Raw genomic sequence first — 23,159 nt, forward strand, 5'->3', positions numbered from 1 at the left:
CATAATGTACAAAGTCGGTTAGCAGCGTCGATGGTATCTCATTTCAAATCTATTCTTAATGAAAATGTGATTTTCGTGAAGTTTCTTGTTGATAAAACGAACATTATGAATCTATCAACTCATTTGTCGCATACAGGGCGATTTTGGCATTTTACATTTTTCGGACCTAACGGTTGTATTTTTTTTTATTGTTTTTAACCTAAGCAGGTGGAAAAAGGTAAAAGCAACATCACGCTTAACAACTCATCAAAGAGTGCTATTTCATTTTTATTACAGGAATAGACAGTCCGCGTAAAAGAAAAGAAACATTCTTTACGTATTTAATCACCAACATTTTCTTAAATACATACAAAACCTTATCATAAAATTATTTCACCACATAAACTGCTGCAAAAAACTTATTTGAAATATTCCTTCGAATAAATAAAAATTATATTTTTGTGCCCAAATTATGTTGGGTAAAACAATACCTGAAAGGTCTAACTATTAAACAATTTTGCCGAAAACATCGTTTTTGTTCAAATAAAAGAAAACCCATTTACTCTTTCATTTCTTCATCTTCAGGCATCACCACCGGCTCCTTCTTAACCTCCTTACTCTCACTTTCTTCCTCCTTTTTCTCCTTCTTAGGCTCTTTTTTAACTTCCTTGCTCTCTTCACGTTTCACATCATCTCTTTTAGAATCCCTATCCTTTTCTTTCTCCCACCGCGATCTTCCGTCATCTCGATCCTTCTTTTTATCGCTCTCCCGATCTCTCTCTTTCTTCTCATCTTTATGCGAGGCTGTTTTCAATACTGGTTCGATTTTGTCACGAATGTCCATTAGAGTAGTTTGGAACAGTTTAGAGTGCGCCTATAAAAGAACATTTAAAACGATTACATAGAACATGTGAAACAAAACAACGTACATTGGATCTGCCTAAGGCATCTTCAGTGCTTCTTAATTTTTCTTTGTAATCTTTTATCTCGGAATTCAAGTGCTTGATGGTTGAACTGGATTTGGAATATTTCTCGGTCAGTCTGGTGTTTTCGCTTTTGAAATCTAGCAAACATTGCTCGGTTTCAATTCTGGCTTTTTCGCTTCTGTCCAGTTGAGTTAGGAGCTTGGCGATGTCGATTACAGCTCCTTGATAAACCACTAGACCTAAAATAATGTATATTTGATGTACTAACTTGATTCTGGGCTTAAAAATTATTTAAAGTCATCGAAACATTATGTAACGTAAGCCCCTTTTTGTATCAAAACTAACCATCGCTTGATGAAGCCTTCCCTTCTCTCTCCGTCTCGGGGATGTTGTCCTTGGCAACTGCTTCTTCTCCTTTAAAAATAGGCAGCATTTTTCTATTACCGAAAGCTATTTCGCGCCAGTCCACTGTATTTTCTATTGTTCCACTTTCGAGCTCTTCTTTTATTTCTTCACTGGGTTTATCAGTCAGTTTGCGATAGTTTAAAGTGTCCCTAGCGATCACTTTGGTTATTAGTTTCTTTGCTTGGGATCTTGAGAAATTCAGTCCTAAAAAAATCTCTTAAAGAGTCTGCATTACTCAAGGACGTGAAATTACCGAGAGTATAAATCAATTCCTCAATGTCTTTATCGAAGATATAGCCGCAATGGGTGTGGTCAAAATATACGAATGATAATAATAAGTGTTTATCTTTTGTCACCAACTTGGCGCGGTCCTTCTTCTTGCGACTGTCCTTAGAGCTACGCCTATCATCATCTTCATCTTCACTAGAATCCGATTTTCTCTCCCTCTTTTGATCCTTTTCAACGCTAAATCCTGAGTTTTAACATCAGCATAATCGTAAACCACGCCACTCACCTCTCATCAGTTTTACCCTCTTCATCCCCAGATTTGTCTTCTATTTTTTTTTCCTCCTTCTTTTTTTTGTCCTGCTCTTTGGGCTTCTCCGGCATTTGATAAATAGCCTTAAATATGTTAAATCCAAAGTCTCTAGTGAGCATTTCATTGAACAGTTCGGCGAATAGGGATACTTCAAAGGAATGCTCCTTGGTGTCCTCCGGGCGGTAGTCTAGGAGTATAGACAAAGACATTGAGGTGCAGTCGAATTTGCCTGACTTAGCTGTTTTAGATGGGTGTACTATGAGATGGGGTTGATCTGGGAGGGTGTACTGTTTTTCTAAGCGCCGCTTTTGGACTTCGTCCAGTTTCTTTTCCTCCACGTACTGCTAGTTAAATGAAATAAATATATCAAACCTCAATAAAAAAAAACTTACCTCAGCTTTTTTTTGTTTCTCTTCCAGTTGTTCGGGCTTTTTCTCTTCACTTTCTTGCGCAACTTCACCTTCTTGCTCGCTCTCCTCTTTCTCTGCCTCATCCTTTTCAGATTCAGTTTTCAAAGCTTTGCTCAGTTTCGCAACGAGCTGCGCCTTCAAACCCTTTGAATCCAATTTCCTCGCTTTCAACTCTGTTCTCAACTGAGCCACGGTCATGCCTTTTGGGTTCAATTCACTGTGATGTGTGGGCTCCAGAATCTCTTCCACTTCGTCCTGTTCCTAAATTCGCCAAAAGAAATGCACGGTCAATCGAGGTGAGAACGACTCTTGAGAGGACACTCTCGTTGCATTCACATTTGCTCAACATTCAACATTCAGACACGCAGACTTGTTCGAAAAATTGTGAGTTTGTAGTCCGGTCAGCCACAGAAACCAGCGACAGTACTGTAATACCTAACCTACTATCTCATCACACAACTGTTTAAAGTTAAGAAAAAAGTGCCTTTTCGTCGGTGACGTCAGCCTGGTCCACGACGTCAGGCTCTGCATCCGCTTTCAGGATTTTTTCCAAGTGTTTACGGTAGTTCTGCTGCACCTCCCCCCACTCGGCTCGGGTGGGAAGACAGCTCCACACGTCCGGCAAGAAGATTACGACCGTTTCGACCCGCGCAGGAACCGTTTTGCCTTTGTGGGTAGACTCCCCGCGCCGATAGTACAGCTCCACGAAGCGGTACCTACAGGCGGGAACACAGACAGTGGTCATATCAAATTATCTGAAAAACTAAAGGTCCTGCAAGGGACTGACGTTAGTCTCCTGACGACCTTTATCGGGCTCCTCTCGCGCTTCACTTTGGTATTTAACAATAAAAAATTTCTGCAGAAAACAGCTTGATGTTTCTTGTAGAATCAGCTGGGGGTAGCGTTTCAAAACAGTTAATTTTTTGGGTGTTAAACAGGGTGAGAAAGACCGCTATAAAAATGTTAAAATTTAACTATTGATATCTTTCTCAAATTAGGAATACAAATTCCGGAAATCCAGCTTTCATTTTCAAAATCGCATATTAAGATCCACATAAGCTCCTCAATACTAAAAACAAAGCACCATAAATTTTGACGAAATATGATCTATTGTATTAATTCTTACATTGGATATTTCTGATCCTACCCAAGACATAGACTCGACATTTTCCAGCCACTCAATTATATTTAGTTTCTTTAAATCATGTTCTGATTTACTAATTTCCTCGGTTTCGATCAGTTATCAAAGTAATTTAACAGGTAAAGAAATCAAAGAGCCTGAAAAGGATTTTGCAGAAGTTCAAACTCTTCTTACCGTAGAGGCTTGAAAAATAACTGCAGGAAACTAGGAAATACAAGTAGCCACGAGAGCGAAACTCTTGCTGAAGATAATCATAGTACATTATTGGTCGTTTTTTTTTTTAAGAATTCACGCTTCTGCAAAAAGCGCGGAAACCGCTCAAATAAGATAATCACTTATGAGGGAGAACTTTGAGAGAAGGGCATTGGCTGGGGGCAGTGAGAAAATAACAGAACCTGAAGTTAGCATTTAAAAAGCAGGAACTTATAACGAAGAGAAGACTGATGAATCAGCGTCTTCGTCCGAAAGTACAGCAAAAGCTGGCGAACATCTGAACACAATTTCTTGGCAGAATCTGAATTATTCAACGTAGAAATTAATGTCACTGTACAGTTCTCTGAGGTAGGAGTGACTGAGACTGAGAATCAAAGTGAATCTTCTGATCCAGGAGAGAACAAAATTTGGAAATCGTAGAAAAAATAAAAAAGTTGTATTAAATCATATTTTGTTAAACTTTGTGGTACTCCGTTTATATAACCATTAAATGTGTTTCTAAAGCCTAAGATGTCGGAATCATATATGTATATGCTGGTTTATAAAGCTTCTAGAGATGATTAATTGGACATGTTTTTGAGCTAAGTTGCCCCACAGGTTCCGGAGATATTGAAAATCAAAGATCAATCAAAAAGTCGATGAAATCATTTGTCTCGACTAATTTTTTTACACTTTTGTATGTTTTCTTGACACGGTACAACTGATAAATTAACTCACCATTGAGTGCAATTGGACAAGTCAATCCCTGTAAGAGCCTTGCACGTTCTAATGGCAGTCTTAATTAATACCGAAGGGTCTGTTTCGGGATTTTCACCGTCAAAGGATGGACTCCAAGGGCCTCCGATCGCCATAGTTTCGTTTTTGCCACGCAAACCCACCAAAAAGTTAATTAATCGTGTTGGATGGATGTAATCTTTGTCTTCGCTTTCTCTATCTCGACCTTCTTTATCATCCGCCAAGGCGCAACACTTCTGGTAAATTTCCTCAATTACTGGGACACTCATTAACATTACCTGGAAGATGTGGTATTAACAAAATTATTCACAAGAAGACAGAAACTTACTTTAGCAGAAAATTTGTAATCGGAATCGGCAGGTTCTAAAACAGCGTCATTTTCGGTGACTTGGTCTAATTCTTTGTACATAATATGAAAGGAACAAGGTCTGTTTAAGGCGTACGGTTTATCGGCCGGAAAGGCATCCACCCAGCGGATGTAAGTGTTGAAGAAGTCTGATGGAATGTAGAGATTTTGATAGCGTTTTTTTACCTCCAACAAATCTGCCTGGCTTCTAAATAAGATTAAATTGTTAACGAACTGCATACCATAAAACTCAAACCTTACAAACTGAGATTAATTTTAGGAATCTGCACCATGTATCTTGGAACAGCCCTAGTTCTTCTGCGAGCTTTCGGAGACCTTGATCTTCTTCTAACAGGCGACTTCCTGTCTTTGTCCTCCTTTTCTCTTTCTCGCATTCGCTCTTCCCTCCGTCTCTTTCTCTCAATCTCATCATCATCTCTATCTCGCGATCTGTTGCGTCTCTCACCTACCACAGGTTTTGGTCTATTGTCTCTATTAAAATCCCTATTAGGGTTTTCCCCACGTCTTCCGAAATTATTGTTCAATTCAGGCTGCCTCTGTTGTTGCTGATCTCTAGGTTGATTGTTGTGCATCACTTGGACCCTTGTGGCATTCCATTTGAAAGGCATGGAGGGGTTGTAAGTGGCTTCAACAAGGACACGATCTCCCGTCATGGGATTGGACCCTTTGATACAAACATTTCTTGAGAAAAAGACTTCATCATCTATGAAGCCAAAGTTTTCATGGAGTTGTGTTACTGAGCCAGTGAATACTTTCTGTTTTGTTCCTAAATAATGAAAAAAAGGTGTTTTAATAAGTTAAATTGTGTGTTAACTTAGATTTAATCAAGAGTTATTAGAATGTTGCCAGTTCAGTATTTTTCCTTTTGAAAATTCACCTGTATTTCTAGTTACACCTGAGTTATCAACACATCTTAAAATGAACTGCACTTGCACTGAAACTGGCACTAAAGTGGAAAATTTTGGATATGAGAAACCTAGAGAAAAGGGACTGGAAGTCTGGATTTTTGCTGGATTTAAAACCACTCCAAAGTATAAAATATCACCAAAATCAGTATCATTTTGATGTGAATGTCAAAGACTGAATTTCATAGCAGGTTTAGATATTATCCTTATTTCCACAGGGAATGTGAAATAAAGGTAAATGTAAACGAGACTGGTATATTTGATCAACTATGTCAAATGCTTAAGTGTTAGATAAGTGATGCAAATTTGGTACCTAGTCAAGTTTAATAAATATATAGCTCTGTAAAGAGAGGTTTGTTTGCTTTTTATACAATATTGGATACTTTTAGTTGTTTTAGAAAATGTATACCTTCAAGATGAAAAGACATATAAAGTGAGGTCAGAATGGAAAAGAGAATCTTTTAGAGTTGTGAAAGTCTACAAAGCATACATAATCATTGTAATTTCCTTAAGGAACTTAGTAATTAGTATAATTTGTGTATCTTTCTAATTAATATAGTAAACTTTAGAAGCATATAGAATCTCTAGAGACAAAAATTAAGTCAAATTATCACATAAGTTTATTGTCTAATATCTCTAAAGCATTGTGGCAATTAATAAATAAATATAGAAATATAAAAAAAATGGAAACTTTCCAGTATCAATGAACCAATTCAATTTTTTTTTGTGATAATCAACAATACAATCAGTTCCTATCTAGCAATTTTTACCTGGATTATTTTGAGCATTTCCTTGGGTCTGAAAAGCATTTGGATTCAATCCTCTTGTGTTGGGATAACTTACAGCTGAAAGCTGTTGCTGAAACAGCGGATTGGAGGCTAAACCTAACTGACTTGCAGCCATCTGCTGCAGCCCAAGCCCCAAGTTTTGCTGGCCCAGACCCATGCCCTGAAATACTTGGGGGGGCTGCTGCTGAAAAGGCACCATGCCAGAGTGATTCAAGCCGCCCATCCCGCCCATTTGAGTGTTGGTCTGGGGGTGTTTGTTGCCCCAAACCGGGTTTTTATTGTAACTCATGTCAGATATTGAGACTGGAAACACTATAAATGAGGTATTAAACCTATTGAGGGATTAAATTCGATAAATCGAGGTTCGTCACAATGTTTTGTTAATCGGAGGAACTGAGTTATTTATTTACAATTCGCAAATAATTAGAAAATTGAGTCACTGATTTCTGTAAATGTGAACAATGGAAATGGACGCGAATGCTTCCGCGTGGATTGTGTTAACTTGACAGTTGACTAGTTTAACGCTACAACAGCTGATTTTAACGTGGTACTGACACTTGGCCCTATCTTTGCCTCTTTTTAGTAGATAATAATAGAGTAAGAGAGGGGTATAATCGATTATCCATGGAACATATACCTGTCAATGAACGTACCATTAAATCATTTTATTCATCCGTTTTTTGTTTTGTGAATTTGTGGTTATTACACATTTATATTCACTAAATTTAATGAGAAATTTCGAGTTATTTCAATTCTTTAAGAACATTTCAAAATATAATTAAATAGAAGCCAGCATTCCTTCATTGTACCCAAGCTCAATGCCCCTTTTTAATACGTTATATATCACTTAAAAATCAAAGAAACTTGGGGGTGAGTTGGTGGTAAACAACAAACCGGCGTTCCCAGAATCATGAAAATGAAACTCGTGGACCAAGTTGTCCGGAGTTTACGTGTTGCTAAAGTCTTCCGGGAAAACACAGATAAAATCAACAGCCTCGATTTTTCCACCAGCGGAGAGACATTAATTTCCTGCAGTGAAGATGACCAAATTGTAATATATGACTGCGAGAAGGGCACTCAAGTACGAACTGTGAACAGTAAGAAATATGGAGTAGATTTGATTCATTTCACACATGCCAAGAACACTGCAATACATAGTTCAACAAAAGTTGATGATACTATTAGGTATTTGTCCTTACATGACAATAAATACATAAGGTAAGAAGTAGCTTTAAAGCAGACTGGAAAACAAAGCAGACTGTTTGTGTTTAAGGTACTTTCCAGGACATACAAAGAAAGTAGTTTCTCTATGCTTATCACCAGTCGAAGATACTTTCCTTTCTGGCTCAATGGATAAAACGCTGAGACTTTGGGATTTGCGTTCACCAAATTGCCAGGGCCTTATGCATTTGTCTGGTAGACCTGTAGCTGCCTACGATCCTGAAGGGTTAATATTTGCAGCTGGTGTCAATTCTGAGTGTATTAAGTTATATGATTTGAGATCTTTTGATAAGGTAAATATATGTTAAATGCCTTGTTAGAAGTTGCTTTATGAAGAATTGGATCTAGGGTCCTTTTGTTACATTTAAATTAACCCAAGAGAAGGAATGTGATTGGACAGGTCTTAAATTCTCACGAGATGGAAAAACTATACTTATAAGCACAAATGGGTCAATCATAAGGTTGATAGATGCCTTCCATGGAACTCCTTTACAAACCTTCACTGGGCATTTAAACAATAAAGGTATGTTTTTAGTAAATATCGTGAAGGAGCTTTTATGAGTAATTTCTTGTTAAAGGAATCCCAATAGAAGCTTCCTTTAGTCCGGATTCCCAGTTCATTTTCAGTGGTTCAACTGATGGGCGTGTGCATGTCTGGAATGCAGACACGGGCTACAAAGTATGCGTTCTTAATGCAGATCATCCAGGGCCTGTGCAATGTGTGCAGTTCAATCCCAAGTACATGATGTTGGCGTCTGCATGCACGAACATGGCATTTTGGCTTCCTTCAGTAGACGAGTCATAACCATTTCTATTTGTTTATTTATTTTTTCTTTCAATTTCCATTACAATTTTTAAGTTATAAGAACATAGCGTATTTTAGAAGGTGATGAATGTAAATATGATTGTTTTTTGTATCGGGAATTGAGAAGTTTATGAGTTTTTATCCTCATTAATTATTTGAAGAATTTTTTTAATTAGAACATTTTAATGTTTAAGGATCTTTATGTAGGTAAGAGTTAAGATAATCTTAAAGGGGCTATTGTATGGCTTGAATTAAATTTGTAGATAAATAACATTTGAACTGGCTTTTTCTTGGTAATAATTTAATCCATTTCCATTTTACCTGCTTTCCTATTGCCTTCAAAAGTCTTGTTCCCTGTTGCATTCCAACTTCAGTACAATGAAAACTCATGCAGGAAGTTAAATCAGAGGGAGGCGATTTCTTCGCTTCTGTGAAGATTCTATCAAATTACATCAATTTTTTTCTATTCATGGAGAGTTTTTTTGCCATGCTGAATCACTTAACAGTTTATCCATAATATGGTAAAAAAAACCTGTCAAAAATCTATTTTTGGCGGTGTTAAGTTCGCTTAATTCGAAGTACATATCTTGCGAAGTTGCTTCGAAAATTTTATCAATGACAATATTTAATGTAGGCCAAAAAATATCAAGCAAAGTTTGGATAATTTTACATTCACCAACTTATCAGGAAAATTCATTTGGAATAAAGTTTACTTTCAGCACATTCAAATTAATGTGTTTACATTCAAACACAATAGAAATTGCTTTGAGACTCTTCCTGCAACCTGAATTTGAATTTAACAGTTAACATAAACTCTCAAGATAGTCTCCACACAACTAGATATACGATTATTATCATTAGTTATGTGAGTGCGTTTACACAGCAAAATGATCTCTAAAATTGCCAACGAATGTATTGGGTATACATATTATAAAAGAAAAACGGGTTATAAAAACCACAATAAGAAAATTTTCCTTTACTTTTATCATTAGGGCGTTTGGACGTTTGGGAAAGTTTTAAGACGAAATCTTAGGAAGTAATTGCTTATTGTTTTCTCTTAAACCAAACAGTATAGTTTCCAATTAATAAAATACTGCCATACCTTAACTGACTACTTAGTTATTAACAATAATTATCTTCACATATTTAAAATACATCTAATTTAAGTATGAAAAATGTTGAGACTGCAATTACAAGCTCTGGTTAAGTTTGTAGCAGATGTGTTTGTATTGCTTGGTTTCACAGGGGAAAACTGAAAAATCATCAATTCGAACGTTACAACTGTAGCTGCCGCCTAAAACATCAACAATTACTATAAATTTACAAAATTTAACAAACGATCTTGCCTGTAAGAGAAAGTTTTTGGTGATCAGAAAGAATCCGTGGCCAGTAATTCCGTTGGGTAAATAATTAATTTGTGTTATGAGGCGGCTTACCTAAAAATAAATTTGTATTAGACGAATTTAACAATTTGTTGAATTTCCTCACATCAATGGTATAGTCGTCTGAGGGAATTGAGTACAGATATTTGAGTGGCTTTCTTGCAGCTTCGTTTAAAGTGGCTGAGTAGAGGGAAACTGCCACGAGCCGGAAAACTATGTAGCCGAAGGAGTAGAAAAAGTAAATGCTATCCAGGATCGAGTCCCGCTCTCTACAGAATCATTCTTTCCTAAGTTTCAGATTTTACTACCCTCAAGTACCTATTTACTTAATGCTGTTGTAGAGTTGAATGCAAAGGAAAAGTATGTTGTTCAAAAAGGAAATTAAAACCAAGCCGGCGATCTGAATATCGACCAATTTAGTCAAGTTCGAAACTCTGAAATAGTCCTCGCGAATCTCTTTCCAAAATTTAACTGGCGGATTCTAAAAACTCTTTTCAAAACATTGATTTTAGTTCATTTATTTACAACTCACCTTGCTTTGTTTGATTTTATTTGATATCTGGTTGAATTTTTCCCTTAGCGAAATGCTGATCAAAACTATGAACAAATCCGTGAAGTTCCACGTAAAAGTGCTGATAAAATTCGTAAACTGCAGAAAGACTCTTTTAGGCCGGGGATCTAATAACACCGACCCTTACCTCTACTAATGCTCCAGCCCAATGCGAGTACCGCACCAGAGTAAACCACTGAGGAAAAGCACATCCGAAATAAATTTCCACGGGAAATTGCCTGTGTTTCTCGCATCTTAAGGTATGGTCGACATTTGTGAGAACGAACAATATGTGCTCGACTAAAAAACCATTGAATATCACACATATAATCCGACAGCAACACTCACTTAATCCGAAGAACATGAAGAACGTCGAGGTCCAAATGTTGAGCCTCCTGATGTTTTTGTTGCAGCTATAGTTCCTCATGGAGAATTCCACGTAAGAGTACTCTTTAAGGATTTTGCCCCACTTATAGGCGAGATAGATGAAGTAAATTGATGCGAATGAGTTGAAGATATAAAAGCTTGTAATAGCTGAAAAAGAACCATAAATAAGTGCGGTTTTGTAGTGTCCTTTAATTGATACTCACAAGTCTCGTCAATGACGAATCCATGCAGCGCTAGCTTTAAGATCGCAGCAATTCCAGTAGCTAACACGCACCCAAAGTGAATAAGCGAGTACAACAACTTAAGACTCATAAACTTGAAGTTAACATCCTCAATTCGTTTCCCCACGTCGTGCAGGGGCATAACACCGAAGCATTGCGACAGAACCAGGGCAAATCGGATGTTTTCATGGAAATTCGGGGACCTTCTGTACATGTTCAGGTGGTTCACATTGCTTTCTTCTATATTGATCGAAGTCTCCGATTTTATTTTACTCAGAACCCTCATCGGTGTACTCAAAACTATGCGTCTCTTCACCGTTGAACAGTTCAACAGTGTGTGAGCATTTTCAATCGTAGTAATGGATATTTCCTGATCTTATCTGGATCAATAATTGTTCGCCTCTGAATGCATTAATGAAAATCAAGTTTTGTTTTTGTTTGAACTGTTTCAAGACGGGAAAATACACACGTATAAGTGCGCTTTTGAGGCATTAATTTTTTTTTTAATTATGGCGCTTAATTGCAAGACTTCTTGAACTAATACTTTTTAAAGGGGATAATTGTTGTAAGAGGGATGGGCCCTAAATCAATCGTTCAAGGAACGCCCACAGCAGAATTATCTAGAGAGAGATTCCAACCTAAACAAACTGTTATTGTTTTAATCGTGTGTTATTATGTTATACAAAATATTTGCTTAAACTAGAATAAACATTAATATGTGTCTTTAGCAAATCAACGATCGTTTATATCATGTAGGCTTTTGGGGATTAATCTTTTACTGAATGAGTAATTGATAGAGCTTTTGCGAGATTTAAACAGTTCGTTAACTGGATCACGTTCTAAACCATCAAATTTTTAAATTCGTGTGTTTTCGGTTGCCTATGTAAACTTTAAACGCCGGCTTTAGGAGGAAAACTAGGCGGCAAATTTAGATTTTTAATTAATGTTTCTGGTCCTCCAAGCTGGACTCATCCATCCAAATGTTACGATAAATACTTATCATTATTGAGTTTGCATTTCAAGATCGAAGTCAGCAAGTCAATTAGCGGGTTCGGACAAGCAGTGAAGCTACTTGTTGCTTTAAAACACCGTTTCATCTATATATTTGGTTTTCTTTAGGGTTAAAACGCCTACAAGGGAGCAATAAATAGTTGAATAACATGACCACAAGATGTCGAATTAAAAAAATATATATTTTCAAAAATTTGTTTTTTTGAGTTTAAAACCTAAAAAAAGTGATGTCACCAATGACTACACTGTCTTTTCTACTCTTTTCAAAATTTTGAAAAATGTTTAAATTTAGTATTTTTTAGAGTTTTTGCACTTCACTGCACGTTTCGTGATTATGTCGTTTGTTGTTTAGTTATATGAGTTTTAGTCCTTAAAAACAGCTAATATACGGTCGAAACGTCGATTAAAAAAAAAGAAAAGAATTTCAATGCGTGTTTCGATTCACTAACGGAATTATGAAAACTTCCTAAATTTTTACAGTTTCCTTGTGGTTACTCATTGAAGTTCAAAATATTTCTTCAATGTTGCTCCCTTGGATTGTTCGAAACACACGCACTTACAGAATGCCCTTCGTACATCTTAACAGGAGTCATTTGGGATGGTACCATCTGAAGGCTGAGTTCCGCAGTTGGAAAGAAATCTCTATGACGTACGGCTGCATCAGACTATTACTTAATATAATTAATATATGCTAGAGAATTTTCGTGTTTTGTCGCTTTATTTCCCCTACCATTCCCTAACGAATCAATTTCTCATTGTTTAATTTTTTTATTAGTCGTTCGTTTGATTTGTTATGTAAAATATATTTTTGGAATTTTACCTCACTGCATAACACAGGGTGTTCGAATTAAAATTTTCACCTCTTCACTTTTCCGATTTCGTCCAAATGCGGGAAAAAATGCTAAAATGTGTCAGTTTTAAATTGAGGGCGGACCAAACTCTATCTTCGTTTCGAAGTAATTTCTGCATCTCTTTAGCGCCCAGAGCCACCCCTTCAAACTCTTTAAATGGCAAGAGGGGCCGAGTGACGCAGCATTTTGAAGTCGCTTCCATTCTCAATGCAAATCACGTTTTTTTTGAAGTTTAAGCAATTAATACCGCGACGATAACCGCTGGATTTCATATGGACGCCACTGGTCCATGGTGCCGGGGGCCTTTGTACAAGATAATACAATAGGATGAGATGGAACGAAATGCATATGACCTCACAATCATACAGGTGGTTACATGACTCATGTTACTTAAATTTTTCCAATTTTTGCAATTAAAAATTGATTTAACATGAACTTGTCATACATCATCGAATTCAGAAAAATATTTTTTGGCAAAAAAAAAAAATGGAGTTATATTTGAAATTTTGAGGTCGGCACACAGACGGAGTCGAGTTTAAAAATATCAACTTCGACGTTATTTGGTATTCTGAAAAATATGATTTTATTTCGTTTTTAGTTCATCAAGATCCATTCATAAATAACAGAGTTATAGCTTCGCCCGTTTTCTTGAGACACCCGGTATTATTGTTTCGACATTAATAATTCAATAAAAATTTTAAGCACTTGAACTTATTGAAGGTCGGCAAACACTTTTAGTGCCAAATTTTGTTTATCAATAATTTCCATAATCAGACTTCATTAATATCAAGCTTGAGGAAAAATGTCAAGTAGTACATTGTGCAACAGGAAAGTGCGTGTCTGATATGGATGTATTCACGATAAAAGGTAATTGAGAAATATGAAACACGCACAAAATTATTATTATATATTTAGTAATAACATAAATAAATGTATAAACCAAGGGGTTATGTAATGGTGCTTATAGAATCTTCAGCCAAACTTTCCATTGAATTGTTCTTTTCCTGATTCTCTTTGTTGTTTCGAATCATCATGACTGCGGCCACCCCCAGCACCAACGCACCCCCACACACGTAAGTTAAAACGTCTCTGTAAAACGCTATATTTCCATCCTTATGCACCCCCTGTATAACTTCCACTGCCACCCCATTGGAGAGCTTATCGGCAAAACTCATAATCCCATAGATGAAAGCGCCTCTACTTGTTTTGGACCCGATTAACTCTGTGGTGATATCCAGACTGGATACAAGTACTACAGTGGAGGCTGCCCCCAGGAGGGAGGACACTAAGAAAATTAAGTAGGTGGTGTAAGTTTCCCCTTCACCCCAATGTATCCAAATGCATCCGGCAATGCCCACAGCAGCCCCTATGGTGAAAGTAGCTTTTCTGCCCACTTTTTTTGTAATTGAGCCTACTGGGAAAGAGGCTACAAAGCTTGCAATATATATGGCTAGAGGCACTAAGGCCAACGCGCTAGCAACCATGTTAAGGCTCTCAGAGAGATAGAGACTAATGAAGACTTGGGTTAAGTTGATGAATAGCCTCGAGGACATGTATACGGTTCCTACGAAATACAAATTAGGATTGCAGAAGAGTTTCTTAAAGCTGAGGGCCGGTGAGGAGTCTTGCTCGTTTCCATTAGTAGTCGTAGATGGCTCTTCGACCATAAGATAGAAAATAATAGAACAAACCATGCCAAAGCTCATGACCGACCAAACGATGTACTGGAACTTGACCGCATGATCCGGACCTAGCTTATCTTTGCTACTTCCAGATATATGGAGAATTCCCCAAGTGACCAAATAAACGAGCACACTAGCCATCACAGTAGCCCCATTGCGTACTGCAGCCAGTCTAGTGCGCTCATGTTTATTAGAGGTGATTTCCGGGATCAGGGACATGTGGGCGATCTGAACCGCCGCCCATCCGAACTGGAACAACGTGATAAAGAAGGAGTAGTAGAACATTTGAAACAATGCGGAGGAGGAGGAGCAGTTGATACAGGGCGAGAATATGAACGGAAATGTGAAGATGACACAGATGGTTCCCATCAAGTACCATACTTTGCGTTTGCCGAATCGATAGATCCACCAATCGCGAGATTTGTCTGAGTTGTAGCCCACAAAGGGGGTGGCGATGGCGTCCGCGACTTGGCCCACCAGGAGGAGTATTCCGGCTTGGCCATTTTCGAAGCCCAGTACCTTGGAAATGGTAATAAGAGGTTAGTGCTGAAATAATAAGGTGCTGAAAAATGCAACATTTTTTCAGTTGCAAATTCGGCTCTAATATTTCCTTGTAACATTTCATTTGTCCGGTACTCAAGTTCTTTTACTTACATAGTGAAAAAACACCAGGAGATAACTGAACCACAGAGCAGCACAGACGTCATTGAGTATATGTCCCAAGCCGTAGGCTACGTAGAGTTTGATCGGAAGTTTCTTATTTATCTTGAAACAGATGTCGGGTTGGATGGCAAGTTTAGACTCCTTCTCCATTGTTATAGTATATTAAATTGACAGGGATTGGCTCGCAATAAGAGTTAAATATATTATATAGGAGTTAAGTTCTGCCTAACATCGACAGCCACAACAAAGGCCACAACAAAGTCGGTAACAACAAAGGATTTTGGCTACTGCGAAGATGTAGGAGCATTCGTTGTTCATCGCCTTGGATTGAGAAAAATTTCCTAAAATAAAATAAAATTTTTATATTAACCCTTAGAGAAGGATTCTCGCCATAGTCGCGACATTACAAATATAGGGTGTCCGGAAATAACGTTGAAATATTTTTGGGAGGTGAACTTCGAAATTAAAATAACAATATTGAGTTCCTATAAACCTGCTACAAAAGTTTCTTCTTCAATGGGCTAGAACCCCTTAAAGAGGGAACCCTGAAGGTGTTTTTTTCGGAACATTTTCGAAACGGTTTGCGCTAAAATTATAAAATTCAGTATACTGTAATAAGTTGGAATGGGAAAACTCCTTTTGTGTTAATAATTGGGAATTTTAGTCAGGGGCGTCACATACAGCGGGTCTCCTACGTGAATGTTGCCCTAAGTTGTTTGTTTGACATTTATAAACTTTTCAAATCAAATTACTTAATCGCAAATATTTTTAAGTAGAAAAAGTCCTCTCATTTTCCTTTCGCTTTGCGGAAAAATTAGTTTTTATAAAAGGATGCATATTACACGGACAACGAAATCTATAAAGAAAAGACTTAGAGGATGCACTGAGATGGACGGGGGTCATTTTCAGTATTTCACGTGAACAATTCACAAATAAAATAATTCAAAATAAATTCATAAATCTTTAATAATATTATTCTTGTTATTGTTGGCTAAAAAAACTATTTCTATAACAAGGGGACTTGCCATGTTTATTAAGATACATTTCGATTTCCATTTAATCGCGCATCGGTTTATAAAACTCCTTTTCCTGGAAAACAGTCTATCTTAACGAGACGAAATAACTTTTTTACTTGAAAATATTTGACACTCTGTAGATTGATTACAAAAATTAAGAAATGTCACAAAAAAAATAGTTAGGGCTACATTTACATGTGTTGCCCCCGTATTTGAGGCTCCCGACTAAAACCTGCAATTTAACACAAAAAAGAAGTTTCAATTATAACTTATTACAATATAGCAAATTTCACAATTTTAGCGTAAATCGTTTCGAAAAGATTGCGAAAAAACCACCTTCATAATTTCCTCTTTAAGAGGTTCTAACTCCTTTAAGAACCAATTTTTGAGGTATGTTTATAAGAACTTTTTTTATTATTTTAGTCTCTACAGTGTCATCTCAAAATATTTCAACATTCTTTCCGGACACGCTGTATGATCATATGTACATGTTTATATATGACGTATGTGTTCATATGCTACCTATTGTTACTAGAAAATTCTACAAAAATCCTATAAAAGCGATATTAATCATGCATTTTTCTTGCTGTGGCCATAAACTAATACATTTGTTAAAATTCGATCTACTGGTCATTGTCCTTGGAACATGCGCTTGTTCAGGGTTAATCCACTAGTTATTTACGTCAAAACCTCAATGGATATGTGTCGTATATTATTGCACTGTACTCCGTATTGTTGTTTAAATTAGAAAAAAAAATCATTCTAAGTCGACGCAAAACAATGTTTTTTGACAATATGGCGAACACAGATTAGTTTAAACTTGTCACTTTGATGCGTTCGGATTCAGTTGGGTGTTTATTGAAATCTGTGAGTGTCAAATGCAGGTGCTACTTGTTTTTATAAATATGTGATTATTTACATGTAAAAAGGTTCATATTACAAAGTTTTACTCTAGTCAATCTGGTAAGGTAGCTAAAGCAATAACATTATAGCGTCAGCTACAATAACGTTCGATCCATCGGTCGCAAATCCGGACAGTGCCACGCAGAGTAAACAGATCTGCCCGGATGTTATCAAATAAAATCTATTTGCGTGCGATCTTATGTTGATCAAGCGAGGAATGTTTTTATCGAAAAATGTTTTCTACTTAAAATCCCCCTTAAAACGCTCCTCTTAAGATTAAATAAATTTTTGCGACCGTTTCAAGTTAGGTAGGTACCAATTAGAATCACGTGAAACTTCACCTGAAAGTACGGTTTTTGAGCCTTAAAGTAGTCATTATAGAGAGCAATTTATTTAGTTTAAAAGGAAGTGAGTTTCAGATTTCATATCGAATCTCGACGAGGAGAGAGATACTTACAGGGATCCTCATTCAATATCAGCCAGATGAAAGTACCTACTTACTTTGGATCCTCATGGATTCCTACGCCTATGATTGCGTATAAATTTCTAAATTTTAGGCTTAAGCAGATCTTATTTGTGCGTGGTACTTGCGCGGGTTCCATGTTACCCTTTACAGTGTTCAAGACAAATTCCTTATCGATTTCAACCGCTCGTTACCACAGATAAAATCGAAGTAAATATTTGAATTTGAGGCTTCTTCAATGCATGCAATGATTATAAACAAATGAATTTTGCACTTTGCCCAAGCATGGAAGCTCCCACAAAATTTTCGACATGTGACGGCCAAATTTTATGATTTTATTATTTCACGGAAGTATTAAAATTCCGACTTTCTACGCCTATGAGTTTTCAGAGCTAAAGTTAAAACTTGGGACATTCACAGAGACGTCTTGAGCATATAAACCACGGTGGTGCATTGTTGTTCTTAACACTAATATAAATTTCTCAAAATTTTATCAAAAGAGTACATTAAGTTGTCGTCAAAATCTTTATATTCGGAACCTCGACACCAATGAGGTTCGAGAGCTATATTCTTGAAAAAAATACATCTTTAATTTCTAATTTTATACAAAACACAGTGGTGTATCGTAGCCCATAACACATTGTCAATTTGCTAAAAACGTCATTGCAAAATTCCTTGCTTAAATTTTTTGAAAGTGCTTTAAATTTGTACTCATTTCGACTACGCCTATGACTTTTTGAGAACCAAACTCAAGCAAATTCCTTTATCACTATCATGAAATTTAAAAAACAAGGTGGGTAGCTCGTAGATTTGAATTTTACTCTTAAACCCTTTGAACTGGGGCGAACTACGTCTAAGTTCTTAAGACTCATTACGAACCAAACATTGATATTTCGAAGTTCGCAAAAATAGCACAAGTGCACAAATTTTTGCAAAACGCAGTGGCGTGTAACCGTTCTTATTGCAAATTCCTTGAAGCAAAAAATGTTCAAAATCAGGCTGTCTACGCCAATGAGATTTTAGACTTAATGTTAAAAATTTTCGGACTTTCTTAGTCCCTAAATGTATATAAAGCTCGGTAGTACAATACCGTTCGAAACACCATTACGAATTTTTCAAGATACGATGGCAAAATTTTTTGTTCTAATTTTATTCATATTGCTTCATACTCCAACTAACTACGTCTACGCCTATGACTTTGGAGGGCAAGAAGTTGAAGTTTCGAAATTTATTAACATCGTTAGCCTACAAAGTTCTGCAAAGCACAGTGACGTATCAGCATCGTTACAACTAATATACATTTTTTAGAATGTAGTCCTTAATTTGCTAGTTTTAATCGGTTATTAAATATATTATTAAATATATTATTAAACATATTATTAAATATATTATTAAATGAGTGGGTGTTTAGGTTGTGACTTGCGACGCCTATGACATTTGACTGCTTAGTGTCGAATCTTCAGACTTTGCAAAAAACACTTTTATCCTTCACATTAAACGTATGACAGGGGCAGATCATGAATCATACATACTTAACTTGAACCATTTTTTCAAAGTATAATCTAAAATATTGTGAATAGGATTTAAATTATTTACATTAAATTGTAAGTACGCTTGCGATTTTTCACAAAGAAGATTAGAATTTAGCATATTAAATTAAATATGAACAGTGGCGTGTACAGGGTTAGTCACGCAAGTCGTTTATTAGAAGATTTCTAACTTTTCTTTATTATGCATCAATAAAGTTTGGTTTCAGGCTAGGAACGACTATTTTAAATTCAAGCAAAATATTTTCAAAATGGCGGCACTCTGGTTATATCCAATTTTACCAATTTTTTAATTTTTATATTTTTCAAATTTTCAAATTATGTTTTAATTTTAAAGCTAACTTATGTAAAGTGTCTTATCTAGTATATAATTTACCGGTTTCGAGTTATATGAGAAAATTTTGAAAATTTTTACAGCTGCAAAATTACACGGAAATTGATACTTTGCGCTCACCGCTTCGAATTTTGGAGTCGATGTTTTGGGGCTCAAAGAAGACTACGTTGTGACGTATTTCAATTTGATGAAAAGTCTTTCACAACCCTCGAAACACGCGTGCCACTTGGCATGACTTCAAATCTCAATAACTTGCTTTTGTGAAATGGGACACCCTGTCGAGAATCGGTCTAGAGAATCCTGATAATATTTGATGCAGAATTTAATTCTAATCTTGAAAACGCTTTGAGATACAGGATGTTCCGGTTGAAAAAAGCAAGTTATTGAGATTTGAAATCATGCAAGTTCGGACGCATATTTCGGGGGTTGTAGAAAAATTTTTATCGAATTGAAATGCTTCCAAACGTAGCTTATTAGGCCCTGTTTGAGCCCCAGCGCATCGACTTCAAAATTTATAGCAGTTCGCGCACAATGCCGATATCCGTGGGATTTTGCGGCTGTTAAAGTGTTTTGATTTTCTGATATAACTGGGAAATGGTAAATTTTAGACATAAGATACTTTAGATAAGCGGACCTTAAAGCTTAACGGGGAATCCGAAAATGACCAAAAATTAGGGGGTTCCATTTAACTTAATGAAGTTGGTAGCTACTTTCAGTATAATCGGAAGTGCCGCTTTTTTGACAATATTTTACTTGGATTTAAAGTGGCCGGTTTCAGCACGAACCCAAGTTTCATCAAGCCATGATAGCGGGAAACATTTTTTTTTTTTTTAATTAATGACTAAACCTGTACCATAAATCCCACCCAACGCATCAGAACTTAACGCCAAACACGTTGTTGCGATGCTCAAACTTCCGACCCCCTACCGACGCCCATGAGTTGAATGAAGAAAAAAATTAAATCAGGATTATTTAAAGAGATACATATTTGAAGCCTATCGAATTACTTACAAAACAGTGGCGTTTCCACTTCGTTTAGTAAATCGTTTGCATCTGAATGAACTGCCACTTACTTTGAATTAAAAAAAATTAAAATAAATTAATACAATAATTAAAAAACACTGAAAATTCAAATAGCACGTAGCGACCGAACTACTGAGAGATAAGTGTACTATAATACAAAATGAGCTAAAAATTGATTTCTGTAAGCGTTATGATGCTTTTTTGGCGTTTGTAGTAATACCGGTCGACTTGTCCCGGCACTTAAGCATTGTATAACGTTATTACTTAATTATGTAATAAGTGTGGAGTAAAACAACGTTATAGGCAGCTGATGAAAACCATCGCTAACAAAAGTCGTGAGAGAAATCAATTAAGTGTTGAAAAGAAAAACAATAAATATAACTGAAAGAGATTGAATTTTCTTCTAAGAGTTATGCGTAGTTAAGCGCAATTTAAGAGAAAATTGCAACACTGAATTTGAAAAATTGTTACACAAAACAGAAGGAGGTACATTCAACCAGTCTTTGTTCAACAGAAGACAAAGTAATTGATTATAAAACAACTATTGACAAATATTGAAATAGCTGATAAACATACAGGTGCGATTAGGTAAATAATGTGACCGTTATTCCTTGTTTCAGGTCTTGACGATTATGTTTCATTCACATATTATTTTTATATCAAGTTCACCAACAAGTTTTCGTTCAAGTTACAAGCACTTGTAATTTATGCGTCACGGTATTTATAATGAAACATCTTCTGTGATATTTTTGTCCTTAGGTGGTATCAAGGGTTTTGAGAACAATTGAGTTCTCTGTTTATTTCCTCAGTTCAAGTGGGGTGGCGAAAATACACTGTTAAGTGCGAATTGGTCAAATATTGCTGTTTCAGATTTAATCGAATGCAAAATCGATGAACGAAGCTATTTCGGCGAAATCACTGCAACAAATCGGTCCTCAATCTATGGGAGAACCGTAGCCGTTCGTGAGTTGAGGTGTACACCCCGGAGCGTTTTCAAGCGACTACGTTTACATAGCCGACCACTTGGTGCAACACGGCCCTTTAAACTCCAACTCCACATATGGGGAAATTTTTCACGGAAAATTTAGAGAATACAGATGGTGTGGTACTATTAAAAGCAATCATGAGGCAACGAAATTTCTCATCAGAGATAAGTGGAGTAGGGTTTCAGAATTTACTCAGGATGTTCCAAATATTTCGTCACCTGAATATAATAACCAGGTAACTTGAGAAATTTGTATTCTGAGATATGATGAAAAATAATGTCCGTCAAATTGAAAATTGCCGCATTTATTGCAATATTACGTTTTCCGAAGCACCTTCAATTGCTTATGTCGAATAAGTTATCATTTCGACGAATAGAATTAACCAAAAGAAGCGAATTTTAAAGAAATAACCAGAAGACTAAAAATTCGCATTACTTATTTTTCACATTCAGGTGATAAACGAGGCGTTTTCATAAGAGTAAAGCGGCAGGGGAAGTAGTGCAAGAGATAAGCACATCACGTATGAATTGGCCATACCTGGAAGCTTTGTAAAAGGATTCATAATCAAATAATTGACCATGAAAAAAAATTATCGCGACAAAGTGGTGGATAATCTTTTGGAGAAACGTAATCACTCGAGAGCGGAGATCTATGTATGTCTGATTGCATACTACAGCGTATTTTCAAATGACTGCGTTTGCATAGCCAGCCGGTTACCGTAATACGGCCTTTTAGGCTGCAACCCTACATGCTATATATAGTCTTTCTGCATGGAAAGTTTAGAGAAAGCAGTGGAGGTAGCAATTTACAAACAATGAAGGAAATTAAATTTTTCATCACGGATAAGTGGAATTGAATGTCGAAATTTATACAGAATATCTCAAATGTGAGGCTCCTGTGTTAGAACGAGGGACAAGTAGGTCAAGTGCAAATTGATTAAACATGGAAGCTTTGCCGAAGAATTCACAATAAAATAATTATATGTCCAGAACAATTAGTTCAACAAATTGGTGGCTAATTGTGGAATAAACGTAGCGATTCGTGAGCTGAGGTGTATGCCTGGTTGCGTACCATAGAGCTGTTGCTTCAGGGATTGGGAACAATCCAAACACCAACAACTCGCAGAGGCGTTCTTTACTTGTAATGTTAATTAGAGACGAAGTCGGTTTTTGAGTTCTGAATTACATTCGAATCCGATTGCCCTCCGTGAAAATAATTTTAAGAAATAAATTCCCAGTGGTCCCCTACTCCCGGGTCAGTACTTTGAGGGGCGAAACGTGTAACAAACCATTTCTCATCCTCTAACGCACAAGCAGAAAACATGACAACACGTTGTTCAAATAAATGATCAAAAATCAATTTACGTACCTGACATTTATGTGAAGAAAAAAATCTGAGAAAAATTTAAAAACTTCGCAAACTTGAAGAACCACCGAATTGCTTTGGTTCCGATAACAACTCGACACTGAATGAGATCGTCTGACATCTTTCGAAAAGATTCATCAGCAATTTTGATTTTTTAATCTGATTTAATTGTTTGATTTGGAGTAGTGCAATTATGGTGTAAACTCAGTGGCGGGGATTAAAGGGGGAAACGCATTACTCGACAACGGTAGTATGGTTCTTCTTAGTGTTTATTTACTTTGATTGCTAAACGCACATCCTCACTATTGATTTATTAGTTGCAGAAGTGGATCGCGTTTGTTG

General features: G+C 36.4%; 3 protein-coding genes across 4 annotated transcripts; 1 reads left to right on the plus strand and 2 right to left on the minus strand.

Moving 5' to 3' along the window:
• Positions 1-306: 306 nt before the first annotated feature.
• LOC136349066 (cell division cycle and apoptosis regulator protein 1-like) lies at positions 307-6,902 on the minus strand. Of its 2 annotated transcripts, none has more exons than XM_066300363.1 (11): positions 6,390-6,902; positions 4,955-5,480; positions 4,676-4,901; positions 4,330-4,625; positions 2,743-2,974; positions 2,241-2,519; positions 1,825-2,192; positions 1,564-1,775; positions 1,251-1,514; positions 909-1,144; positions 307-853 (listed from the first exon to the last, which is right to left on the minus strand). In XM_066300363.1, the coding sequence occupies exons 1-11, from the start codon at positions 6,694-6,696 to the stop codon at positions 539-541; spliced, it is 3,261 nt and encodes a 1,086-aa protein (XP_066156460.1). In that variant the 5' UTR covers positions 6,697-6,902; the 3' UTR covers positions 307-538. The 2 variants fall into 2 exon arrangements, with proteins under 2 accessions (XP_066156460.1, XP_066156461.1); XM_066300364.1 differs by having other exon boundaries at positions 1,825-2,189; positions 6,390-6,901.
• A 138-nt stretch (positions 6,903-7,040) lies between these two features.
• Positions 7,041-8,706, plus strand: Wdr82 (WD repeat domain 82). The gene is made up of 4 exons (XM_066300379.1): positions 7,041-7,625; positions 7,681-7,921; positions 7,977-8,151; positions 8,207-8,706. Exons 1-4 carry the CDS (start codon positions 7,318-7,320, stop codon positions 8,431-8,433), a joined length of 951 nt encoding a protein of 316 aa, XP_066156476.1. The 5' UTR covers positions 7,041-7,317; the 3' UTR covers positions 8,434-8,706.
• A 902-nt stretch (positions 8,707-9,608) lies between these two features.
• Positions 9,609-22,954, minus strand: LOC136348958 (uncharacterized). The gene is made up of 9 exons (XM_066300159.1): positions 22,821-22,954; positions 15,172-15,521; positions 13,786-15,036; positions 10,956-11,343; positions 10,514-10,899; positions 10,348-10,464; positions 10,142-10,296; positions 9,922-10,084; positions 9,609-9,869 (listed from the first exon to the last, which is right to left on the minus strand). The coding sequence occupies exons 2-9, from the start codon at positions 15,328-15,330 to the stop codon at positions 9,624-9,626; spliced, it is 2,865 nt and encodes a 954-aa protein (XP_066156256.1). The 5' UTR covers positions 15,331-15,521; positions 22,821-22,954; the 3' UTR covers positions 9,609-9,623.
• Positions 22,955-23,159: the final 205 nt, after the last annotated feature.

The sequence above is a fragment of the Euwallacea fornicatus genome, chromosome 36 (genome assembly GCF_040115645.1).
Source record: "Euwallacea fornicatus isolate EFF26 chromosome 36, ASM4011564v1, whole genome shotgun sequence".
Lineage (NCBI taxonomy): Eukaryota > Metazoa > Arthropoda > Insecta > Coleoptera > Curculionidae > Euwallacea > Euwallacea fornicatus.